Source organism: Malania oleifera, chromosome 8, assembly GCF_029873635.1.
Source record: "Malania oleifera isolate guangnan ecotype guangnan chromosome 8, ASM2987363v1, whole genome shotgun sequence".
NCBI lineage: Eukaryota > Viridiplantae > Streptophyta > Magnoliopsida > Santalales > Ximeniaceae > Malania > Malania oleifera.
Window position 1 is genome coordinate 51811140 of NC_080424.1, and position 12751 is coordinate 51823890.

Here is a 12751-nt window from a genome sequence, read left to right on the forward strand (position 1 = left end):
ATAACAAGCTAAACAAGCTCTCATGTTTGAGCTAAACAAGCTCACACCTAAATAGTCCCTCTTTTTAAACCCGCTATAGTCTATCAAGCATAATTTTGCTTTATCAAATGAGCCCATAAAATAACATAATCCAAGCTTATTGAACAAGTCCAACCAAGCTTGCAATCGAATCACTCACGAGTTGAAACGAGGGGAGTCTATTTATGTTCAATTTCAGTTTATTTATTAAACTATCCTCAAAATTAGATATGAAAATCTTTCATTTATACTAATAATATCTAAATCCCAAAGGAGTCGACTAATCTCTAAGGACGTCAGAACCTTCCATAAATTTCAACTCTCCAATTCATAATTATTAAATTATCAAATAATATTTTTAATTGAATAAAATTAATAAGTAAAAAGTCCTTAATTATACAAATTAAAAGCATATAGATTAAAATAAATTTTAATTAAAACTATAAGGACTAATTTATCATTTTAATCAAATAAGAAATTAAATGAAATGTATTTCATTAATTAAATAAGGTGTAATTTATCGATTAGAATTTTCATGTTCTTCAAATTTTTTTATTTTCATGTTCTTCAAATTTTCCTTTCAATTGCTGCACAGGCCACATATTCCACAAGTAATCAATTTACAATTGTACCCATCCGCTATCCAAAATACGAAAAGTTAGTGATTGTCTCGTGCAAAAACTTTTTAGTTAGTTGCGTACATTGAAGAAACTAACACACCAAAAGAGAAGATCTGTAATGACTAAATAACATTTGCACAAACACAAATGAGTATAGTTTGTGCAGCTCAATGATTTACATCCATATCACTTTAGTAAATCCAAATATTCATATATAATTTTATAATTGCTCTATATTTAAAAGAAATTTTAAACTTATTCAGTAAATTCAAATATAAATATATAATTTTATAATTGATCTAAAATTTAAAGAAATCTTAAACTTAGATTTGTATAAATTTTTAAAAAATATAATATAAAATTATATTAAATTTTAACTAAATTCACATAAATCTAAATTTAAAACCTAAAATCTATACTCCGGATCGCAACATTAATGAATTCTAAATTTAACATGAAGAAATTGTTCTTTCCAAGTCTTTCTTTAATCAAATATTTCTCTAATAAACTCTTTCTCTAATCAAGTACCTCTCAGCTTATATATAGTATAATTAATGTGAAGATAATAAAATAAAGCAAGGTACAAGAGTTGACAGCTAATCCCAAAACCTCATCTCTAGCAGGCAAACTACCCAGAACTTAAAACTCATGCCAAAGAACCAGAAGCAACATTTATAACAGAGATTCTCAGTACACCAAAGTTAAACTACAAGGATAACACAGGGGCAAAAGAAATGGGAAATTTATACAGGCGAGAGAGAGAGAGAATGAGAGAGAGAGTTTGCCCGGCCATATGCAGATACAAGCCTATGAGAACTTTTATCATATGGAGTCCACCGCAGCTTCAGTCAGTCCCTTGTGCTGTTCTTGATCCATTCCAAATACGGGATACTTCCCCCACTGATGGGCAAGGCTATTACTTCTGGCACACTGAAAAAAACAAAAGCAGATTAACATAGGGAAAAGGGAGACTAAACTGTTCAGTATTGTTATATTCCTCCCTCACATTTACTCCCTCACAGAGTGGCTCCCAGCATTCAGGCCACAGAAGCATGCATTGGTGAAACCAGAGTCCTGATTATCTACTTCTACGAATCCAGTGGAAAATGTAAAAGGTCCCTTCACCAAGATAAGATAGCCCAATGAACTGGTCAGGACACAACTGGGAAAAGGGTCCATTTCATGGGAGGTTTGAGCTTAATTTGTTCTATCTAGATGAAAACTACAGAGACTCAATTTTGATAATTTCATGCTTTCTCACCATGACAGACTCAAAGATTCAAAGATTTGAGAGAATTTGTATCTATTTTCCATGTTGACCAAGTAATGGGAATAACATTGTCTCTCCATTTCTATTTTCTTTGTTAGTACTGTCTACCAAGTCCTTGACAAGTTCATCGTCCATATAGAAAAAACAACGCAGAAGGTATGGGCTTACTCATATTCATGATTTGCCTTGACATGCTCTGTTAGAGCTTCCAGAAGGGATTCCCTTGTCTTGATTATAAGAAGCTCCTCAGCGTCTGTTTGGACCTGCCATCAATGGTATTAGCATTCCATTTAGGGAAATCAAGAATGAGTACACAACAGGACCATCTGAGCCATGTAGATCGGAATGATCGTGTGAAGGGCATGAGCATCCTCCTACATTCAAATGGAGCTTTCTTGTAGAGGAATTAAATCCTTACCTCTCCATTCCACTGATACACCGACTCAATACCTGCATTTGAAAAATACACATTTATTTGGGTCAAGGGAGGGTATAATGAGTTGCAATAATTGTTCACAAAAATATAAACCTAGAAATTAGAAACAAAGGATTCAACAGCCAATTCAAGAGAAATAAAAGCAAAGCAATCTCAAAAAATAAAAAAATAAAAAATTTATGCCAAGGAGTACTTAAAAATTAATCAAGGCAACAAGTAACTCATTTTCCATGCATTGTAAAACTATCAAATTATAAAGCAGTGAACTGACAAATAATCACAGCATCTCCAACGATAAGCTTATTGAGAAGCTAATATTTAAAACCATTACACTCTCTGGTGAGATGCTCCAGGGGAAGTTTTATCATGACAATCTAAATGAAAACTTGCAATTTACTTAACCAATTTATTATTTTCTTTCACGCCCAGAGAATATTCTATAGCAAACAACAAAAAGGGAGAATTCCCGGACAGTGGGCCAGAATCAACACTGTTCAATTGCTATTTCACCAATTGGGGAAAAGACAGCCATTGTAACACCTTTGAATTCTTATGGAAAGACATCCAGATCAAAAACAGGATAAGGATTATGTAGAAATTTTTTTAACGAAAACGGGATAGTGATTAGAGTAAAATATTAAATCAGCATCAAGCTGCAAATGCCACTTCACGCATTATTCCCATCAGATCTAACAAACACATTCAGCAAGAGAACTGCTTCTTAGGGTGATCCACCCAGAGATTTTGACATAGCCATTGAGAAAAGGACTGAAATCCAAACCCATACACCACAGTCAGCCTCCCCGCTCTTGAGGCAAATCAATCCACCCCTTAAAACCAAATCAGAAACATGATCAAGTTACGCTAAAATTGTAAGGTTAACATACATAATGCTCAGTGGCAAAATTTATTCTTTATTTCAGTTCTTTGAGAAATTGCTGCAGTTACTTTCCAGCATCTCCCAGTTCCAAGGGATTTCCATATGCTCAATAAGCAATGACAATGTACAGCTTAAACACAAGAATAAAATCAAAACCCTATAGGGATGAAGAAGGCCATCTGTAACAATATTTACTGTCTTCTAAATCTTCAGTTCAAACTACATCAATTCTTCTTAATATTTGAGTATCAGAAACACTGCAACCCACTTTTTAAGGTATGCGATTGATGACATTTTAAAGACTATGGATTGTCTGAAACTTCGTTACCAAAAACAAGTGATTGGGAGTGATGCTAAACTGTTGTTGTTTTTTCCTTTTTAATCAGTAAATAAAATCTTATTAAAGGGGCATCAAGAGGATGCCGCCCAAGTACAACAAACAAAAAAGGATCACCTATACTGCAGGGTGTCACAAAAAATCCATAATTACAAAAGGATCATTAAAAAACAGTCCACTGTGCCAGCATGTAACAGTAGCAACCCACTGGTCTTTACTAATCTGTAAGGGAATCCTTTCCTTCAAAGACTCTCCTATTTCTTTCCTTCCAAACACACCAGAAGATGGCAAGGGGGATGAGGTTCAAAACTCTCTCTCCTCTTTAGTGGCTCAAAAACCCTTACAGGCCCATATCTTCCCCAGAACTGGCAATGGCCCACTGGTGCCTGGTCAAGGAAAAGGCCATGCCCCGAAAGATCCTGATCCAGGGACAGTGCAGAGGATGTGGCAACGGATTCAGCATTATCCATACATAAAAACCACCTGTCAATGAGAGGCTGCTCCATTTTCTGCAGGTTATCAAGAGTTAAAATCTTCCCATCTGTTGCCTCCCAAGCAAGAAAAGCAGCCTTTTGTTGGGGTTTCTGTTCCCCAGAAGGGAAGTTGCTGCAGTTTGTTCCAAGTGGGGAGAGTTTCCTGTAAAAGGATTTGACTGTGAATCTACCATTGCTATCTAGGATCAATTTTAGTCCATTGGCAATGTTCCATTAACGAAACTTGAACAAACTGCTGTAAAAGTCAGTAAGGTGATCAATTTCCCAATCAGCAGCATTTCTAGTCAAGAATGTTCCAAAAAGTCCATTGATCTGAAATCTAAAGAGGTTGACCAATGAAGGCTTCCTTATTGCAAGCCAAACTGAAAAAATGGAAGGAAATTTAGCACTTGGGGGAATTTGGCCACACCAAACACCATAGAAAAAAGAAAACATTGTCCCCATTCCCCACTTGAAAGTTGAAGGGGAAAAAAATCCGTCCCAACTTTTTTTGATGTATTTCCAAACTCCAGTCATCAGTATCCTCTTCAAACATTAGTGATCCAGTCATTGTGTGGGAGTCCATATTAGAACCAATGACTCCTTGCCAAAGGTGATCTTTTGCCTTCATGAATCTCCACAGCTATTTCTCTAGACAGGATTTTAGCCCAAAACCTCCCAAAAAAATACGTTGTTTAACTACCCCTACTTGAAAAAGCCACTTGAAAAGGTGGCATTTAAATCCCTCACCCAAAGCTACCTCAAAGGGATCTGCTTTGAATTTATTCAAGTCTTTTGGCAACTGAAATAGGTAAAGGAAAACGGGGCACATATAATAGACTAAGACGTCAGTCAAGGTGCTCCTGATGAATGTATCTCATCTTTTGACATGGAGTTCCTTTCCAATTTTCCAACATCTTCTCGAGATTTTTAGTTATGGCATCCCAAACTCCTTTATCTTTGAATTTGGCTCCACGAGGGTGACTGAGATACTTAATCGGGAAGGTACACCCAGCTTGCAACCCAGTCACGACTATAGCAGTAATTACGAACGGCAAGTCCAACAAAGAGAGCCCCCCCTCCCCCCAATGCCATCCCCAACTAAAAGAATCTCACTTTTCCCCAAAATCACCTTCAAACCCAAGATTGCATCAAACCAAACCAAACCAAAATGCACCAAATATTGAGGATTGGGTGAGGATCTTACTGACAGAAAAACAATGGTGTCATCCACAAAGACAAGATGCAAAACTTCAATAAACTCCTCTTTACCTACATTTGAGGAGTCCTCCTTCATAGCTTTCTTCAACATTAGGCTTAACACTTCCATAACCAAGATAAACAAAAAGTGGGATGGGGTATCACCCTGCCTTAAACCTCTAAAGAAGCAAAAGTGGTCAAATGGGCGATGAGCACTAAAGAACTTGGGACATTAATGCATTGTGCAATCCATTAGCATTACAGCTCCCTAAAGCCCATTCTCCAAAGAATATAAAGAAGAAAGTTCTAGTTAATATGAAACAAAAATTTCTCCATGTCAAGCTAACACACAACACCCCCCCCCCCCTTTTCTATCCTTACGATACGCATACAATAGCAATAATTAGGAGTACAATCATGATTGTCCTGCCTGCCATAAAAGCATGTTGGTGCTGTCCAATTGACTTCCAAGATGGCTTCTATACGTACTTCCCACAATGCTGATTGGGTAGAAATCCTTGATAATGTAGGCCCTAGTTTTCTTCTTAGCAGTGTTTTAAAAGGCTTAATCAAGGCTCGCCTCAAAGCACAACATGCCTAAAACGCCTTGAGGCTCAATCTAAAATACCAAATTCCAAAAGGGCTAAAGCATTATATGCTGCGGGTATCGCATTTTTACAAAAGGCACGCCTTTAGCGTTTTTAGTTGAGGCTTATGCATTTTGGGTGTGTGATTATCAAGTAAAAATTGGTTAAAAAATTTTAACTACATGTTTGTATAGAAGGAATCTCGTAATACTCTTGAACCTCAATCTTTCCAAAATAACAGAGAGTTGTATCTTTAAACCATGAACATAGTTTGAACTTTGTAATGGTAGCTATCTCTTGTCACGATTTATGTCACAAATTCAAGTTACCAATCTTAGAACGGCTGCTGACAAGTAGTTTGCAAAGTATATATAATTTTTCTTTCTTACATTTTATTTGTGATTTTCTTAATTTTTCTTTATTTTTAAAATATAAAAATTTTACTTACATTTTTAATCTTAAAAATAAATTCTTAAAAGGCTTACACCCCAATGCCTCAAGGCTTACACCTCACCTTTTAAGAGTTAAAACGCCTCACCTTACGCCTTTGCCTTTTAAAACATTGCTTCTTAGAATCAAGATAACTAAAGTGGCATGAATGCAACTAACAAATCTACTTGTTCTAAGGAACTCCTAAAAAATGCAAAGAATGTCTTGCTTGAGAAGGCCCTATCATACGGGCCTAGTGCTTTGTCCCTATTACAATCCCTAAGGGCTTGGTAAAAATTTTCACTTCATCAAAGAGCCTCTCTAGCCATGCTGCAATGGAAAGGTCAAGAGACTTGAAGTTGATTCAATCCATGGTTGGTCTCTAGGCCTCAGATGCAATATAAACACCCTTGTAAAATTGCAAATTTCTTTTTTTTTTTTTTTTTTTTTTTTATATCTTCTTCTTCAATTAAAGTGTCCCCCCAATTTCAATACTAGATGAAGTGTTGAATCTCCAGTGAGCGTTTGTTGCCCAATGGAAGAAACTAATGTTTTGATCCCCCCTTCTACTTCCAAGTGGTCTCTTCTAGATTAATCTCAAACCAGTTCTCTCTTCAGCAAAAACCTTCCAGTATTCCTTTTGGCATTGAGTACTTGACAATTTCCTCTTCATCCAACTTCTTAATGCCATTAAGGATCACGGTCTTTTTCACATGACTTTCTAAAAGTATCTCATCCACAAATTCAACTTTCCTTTCAACCCCTCAATTTCGAGGCAAACCCAAAGCTAGTTTCCCCTTCCAGCGGAGCATAGACCCCTATTGCTTAACTTGGTCCCCAAAACTATAGTGCTTGAACCAAAAGTTGGTTCCCATTTAACTCCTCCTAGAGTCAAGGAGGATAGGGAAGGGATCTGAGATGGGCCTAGGAAGAAGTTTCAGAGTCATTTTAGGGAAGCGAACTTCCGGACTCCCTGAAGGTGGACCAAGTGAAAGTGGCACCCATGACTAGAAGATCAATAAGGGCATTCTCATTGATGAAATCAAGAAACTCTCTAATGCAAGTGTTCTCAAAGTAACCCTCACTTTCTTAAGGATAAACAAAAATAATGACGACTCCCCCAATAATCCAAGGAGCATCCCACCAACTTGCAACATCCATGAGTTCATTCTATAAAAGCTGTTTAGAGGGTCCTTCGAGCCATAGACATTGGCGAGAATCCACTGGAAATTATCCTCCAAATTCTTAAACATGAAGAAACTGGGAAGAAATTAACAAAGTGGTCCAACAATTCCACCACATTATGCTTCCACAAAAAAAGAATGCCCCCTACATTACTAGTTCCGAGGGAAATCTATCCGAAAGCCTCCACTCCCTACAAGCTCTTGACCATAGAATGATCCACAACTTCTACTTTAGTTTCCTGCAAGCAAACATCACCTCTCTAACCTTCTTAATTATAGTCCTTTTTAACATGTCATTAAACCCATGATATTCCACAAAATCATCTTTCTCAACATGAGTTCACCTTAGAACCCCAACTGCTACTATCCTTTGCCATGTTTGAGTAACCTCCCACTTTGTCATGATTCACTAAAAATTCCAATCATTATAATTCCCTACTAGTGTCATCTTCTTACTACTGTCCATGGGTATTTCAGTGATAATTTTTTCTCCCTTCCTCCCTCTTTACATATATACATATAAGGCCCTATCTTTGAAGCCTTAAAAGGACACTCTAATGGTTTTACTAACAAACTTCATCTTCAGAAGAACCCAATCAAAGACCTATTCCTTAAAATAGGTATTGTTCGTGCCTATCCCTTGTAGCACCTCAAAGTTACGGAGGAGGAAGGGGGGGGGGCGGTCCTACAAAATTTTAATGCAAGTGTTGGGGCCTAGAACTAATGCCAACCATTCATTATCATCTTAAATTGGTGGAATCTAGCACCACATTATCCTCTTCTTCCTAAGTTCCTGCATTTTGTGCAAGGGGTTCACGCAATGCAATAACGTCTCCACAGCAGGTTGTCTTCTTCATGGCACAAAATGGGCCTTCCTAATGCTTGAAAGATGCAGAGTAAGTGGGTTGGGACTAATGAGGGGCCATGTGTAGAGGCTTGAAAGGTGAGAGGCCGAAGAGGAAAGCCTCAATATTGGTGTAGCCCAAGTCAAGGCCCAACTGAAAGTCTATGAAGTACAAGAAGGATTTAGGCCTGACTAGGTCTAGCCTAGAAGATTCAAAAATATAGTTAGAAGCACCCAACTAGCTCTTCCCTCTCCGACGATACTCGCAAAGGAGCATATGGCACAAGATATCTTCCATTCTTCCCCAACCTTGCTTGCCTTGTTTTTCTCTATAACCAAAGAGACCCAAACTGAGAGTTACCGTAGTGGGGGCAATAATACACAATCTCTCATTGAGTTGGTGTCAAGGCTACTCAACCTACCTTGGTAGAGGGTAGACAGCTTCCTCTTCTCCATTTGTGGGTTGATTGACATCGTCCTTCTCAATGCAAAGGCCTTGTTATTCCTTTTCAAAGTTGGAATCACTAGTCGACCAAAAGCAATTGTTGAAGATGAGATCGTGGCAATCCTTCAAGCCAAAAGCCTTTAGAAAGGCAATATTTCTTCCATTTCACTAGTGATCTCCATTAGGGCAAGGAAGGTGCAGTGCTTGTTCACTTTTAGTTGAAATGACAAGGTTTTGTCCTTGTTCCTCATTCACCAATACCAAGGCATTGAAGTCGGTCTTTCATTTCTAGAAACTCAAAATTCCTCCCAAGTAGCGAGGAACCACTCGATCTCACCTAACACCAAGAAGATCAAAATCCTCCTGGACCTTTGACACTTTTTGATCTCAAGGAAATCAACATTTTTGCCATCAAGAGGTCCTTTTGACAACCACCGTAAATTGAACATCTCCTCCTAAGAGAGAGAGGAACAAAACACACGTACACACATCTAAACTATTGTAAACACGTACCCCGCACAAACCAAGCGATGATCCACAAACTGGGACTGAATATAAGACCAATTTGTTCAAACCACATTTAACAATCAATTGATAAGCTCAACAACATGTTCTAAGTCATTAAAACATGTTAACAAGAAGAGTCCTCGTTACCTCATATCAAGATAGTCGCATAAGGGGTTCCATAGTGGTTCAATGTTTCCATAAAACAAGCAAAATGAAATCAATAACCGATCCATCAATTACAGGTACAATAGTCATCATATAAATCAACGTTGGCAAAAACAAAGCATAAGAAAAGACAATAATAGGGATCAAATTCAAAGATCAAAGAATGTACCTGGTACTCGGTTAACGCAAGCTGCAAGTTTTTCTCTAACAAGGCTTTCCGCCAGCTTCTTTCCTGCAAACATGTTGTGCGTTGCCCAGTATAATTATCATGCGAAATAGAACAGAAAAAAAATTGAAATTGAAGCAACTCCTACCATCCGTATGCCAACAGAGAAAAAAAAAAACGTTCGATGCAAATTGGGCAGTGGAAACTACGAAGGCTTATAATAACTTTATAAGCATAGAGCGCATAAGTCCATGTAACTTCACGCTCCAACAAATCCAAAATACAAGTTTGTATATGGAGAGATATCAAACCTAATTCCTTGTTTGGGACGGTAACGTAGACGACTATGCTTGGGACGGTGGTGCTGCTTCCTGCCATTCTGATAGTAGTAGTGCTTTTGGCCTGAGACTGGCTGCCAAACTTTGATCTGAACCATACAATTAGGAATGCGATCAAAACTCGACCTAGAACTGAAGAACACAAAAAACCTAGAAAGGGAGGGGGTTTGGAGAAGTACCGGAAAAGAGGAGCGAAGGGTAGAGATTGAGCACAACCCGTTTTGAATGTGGAGGAGAGAGTGGCGGAGAGATTGGAGAGGCCAAAGGTGAGCACGCAGAACGCCCCAACCAGCGGCAGGCGGCGGCGGAGGGCGGAGGAAGAGACGAGAGAAGAGGTTCTGAAGCAGAGCACCGATGCCATTGGGAAATGCGGGCTCCTCAGTCTATTATAACGCGCGGGGCGTCCGTCTCACGCCTCTTGCTTCTTCGGAAACTTGATACGCCCGCTGCCTGCCCTCTTGCGATACACGGTGAAAGATGTTCGCCCCAAGCTGCTTGATATTCCGCTCCTTAAACTGCGAGTGCGCCACGTGTCAGCCCAAAAAGCATCCCATTTTTAAAAAACTACTAATTGGATTCCATTGTAAATAACAAATCATATTATTAAAATTTAGGTTTAGATCATAATCTTAAAATTCGAATAATTAATTTAATCTGATTAAATCAGCCAATCAATCAATGAGGACCATTTTAATCCAAAGTTTTAAAATCTTATAATATTTTTATTTTTCTAGAATTCACAATTATTTTTTCATTAGTTTGTATCTTTTCGTCTTGCATATTATTGGCCACTTATTATTACTTTTGTTTTTTTCTTAAGTTAAACCTTCCATCTCTATTTGATGCAAAATCCTAAAATCTTACAATTTTATTTTCTAGAACTTATAATTATTTTGTATTTATTGTTATATTTTATTATTGGCGACTTATTGTATCGGTGCTCTCTCTCTCTATCTCCCTCTCCTCTCTCTCTCTTGGATTTGGCAATACTTTGCCCAATTTCTCCACCTCCCAAAATGACACATAAGACCGTAAATATGTAAATTCAATCATTATATTTTAAGCAAAACCAAAAGGAAATTGGGTTTCACGTAAAATTTATCTTGAGCTGAGATTTTTTGGCATTTATAAGATGTTAGTAATCTCTCTATGGATTTGCTATTTATGTATGCAAGCGGCAACACCCTTTTTCACTCACGCGATATTGCGGGATCAAGCTTTCTCCCATTATCCAAGATTCCCCAAAAATCCCATGTCAACCCCTCCCCAGCAAGATAGGGCAATTCATCCAATACATGGTATCGATGTTTGATAGTCGATCTTGCTGATGCACCTACATGTGCAGTGTGCCCTCAAGCCCACCCGCAACACGATGCAGGGCCTTGCATCCATGTATAAAGGAAATGGTTGCTTCTCAATTTAGCTTGAGATTTGGGTGCAATGGTAAGCACCAGATCCTAACATTAGTATCAGAGCTAGGTTGTAGGATCACGATATATAAATGTCATGTACAAGAAAATGGTTGCTTCACATTATTCCCTCTAACACCCCATAAAATACCAACAATCTCCCCCCAAATGACACCCCAAGGGACCTAAACTGGTAACTCACTTTGATACTTAAGATCTGGTGCCTACCACTGCACCAAAAAACTCAAGCTTAACCCCCACATTTGATGATATTATCATATTATATATTGGTAAGGTGAATGATTATTGAAAATCTTGAATGATTTGTGAATATTAAATACTATGATTTTGATTTTGCATTGAGTTTTCAAACTTGAATTTTTAATTGATATAACTTTCAAATAGACATTTTAACTTTTACATTTTCCTTTTGATAATGAAAAAGGGGGAGGAATTTGAAAACTTTTTTTAGCAGAGGAAGTTTAAAGTTCATAGGATGTAACATTTTATATTATTTTGACCATGCTAAATTATAAAATAAATTTAAATGTGGTTGATATTGACATATTGATCATGATGAACATTTTGTTTATGACTTTAAGAGCTACCTATAATTGAAATGGTTGTTCAAAAGTCATAATTTTAAAAAATATTGTTTAGATTGGATTATAAGTTTATATGTTAGACTTCATCCCTCATATTTTGGTTTTGATGATGTTATAGGAGGATAAGTATGAAAAATAGAAATTAACTTGTTTGCATTTAAAATTGGTATCCATTATTTAAGGGAAGTCTTTTCAGAACTCCATCTTTTATAATTGTTCCTATTTTTTGAAAATAGTTTGTTAACATCAAAGTGAGAAAGATTGTTAGCCCTAAGGTTTCATTAACTTGACTTTGATGATAACTGTAGAGACCCAGAAAATAAGAATAATAAGAAAAACAAAGAAAAAAGAAGGAATTTGGTTTGGTGTAGACCAAACCGTCGACGGTTTGGTGGGGGAGCAGAAAACCGTCGACGGTTTTGTAATAACTGTGGAACGGTTAAGGGTAAAATGGTGAAAATGTTTGGTTAAAAGCCAAACCGTCGACGGTTTCAGGAAAACCGTCGGCGGTTTTGTTTGGTAGTGCTTAATAAAATAGGTCCTACAACTTTTTTTTTATAAGGAAATCAAATCTCTCTCTCTCTCTCTCTCTCTCTCTCTCTCTCTCTCTCTCTCTCTCTCTCTCTTACCAAGGACTACGACTCTCCCTCTTTCTCTCTCGATTTCTAGCCTGATTTCAGCCCAAATCAATTGATAAACGTGATTTCGAGATCTCAGTGGTGATTCTCTACAGTTTAACCGAAGTAATTTTGTGAATCAGGCATTTTAGGCACCACTCCAAAACCAGGGTAAGGAGGTTATTTTTAAAAGTTTAGCTAGTTATTGGTAATATGTAGGC

At 37.4% G+C, this 12751-nt stretch overlaps 1 protein-coding gene across 1 annotated transcript; it reads right to left on the reverse strand.

The window, feature by feature from the left end:
- Positions 1 to 1287: 1287 nt before the first annotated feature.
- On the reverse strand, positions 1288 to 10411 carry LOC131162019 (protein CutA, chloroplastic). The gene is made up of 6 exons (XM_058118116.1): positions 10079 to 10411; positions 9873 to 9988; positions 9565 to 9627; positions 2327 to 2358; positions 2077 to 2171; positions 1288 to 1568 (listed from the first exon to the last, which is right to left on the reverse strand). Exons 1-6 carry the CDS (start codon positions 10258 to 10260, stop codon positions 1487 to 1489), a joined length of 570 nt encoding a protein of 189 aa, XP_057974099.1. The 5' UTR covers positions 10261 to 10411; the 3' UTR covers positions 1288 to 1486.
- Positions 10412 to 12751: the final 2340 nt, after the last annotated feature.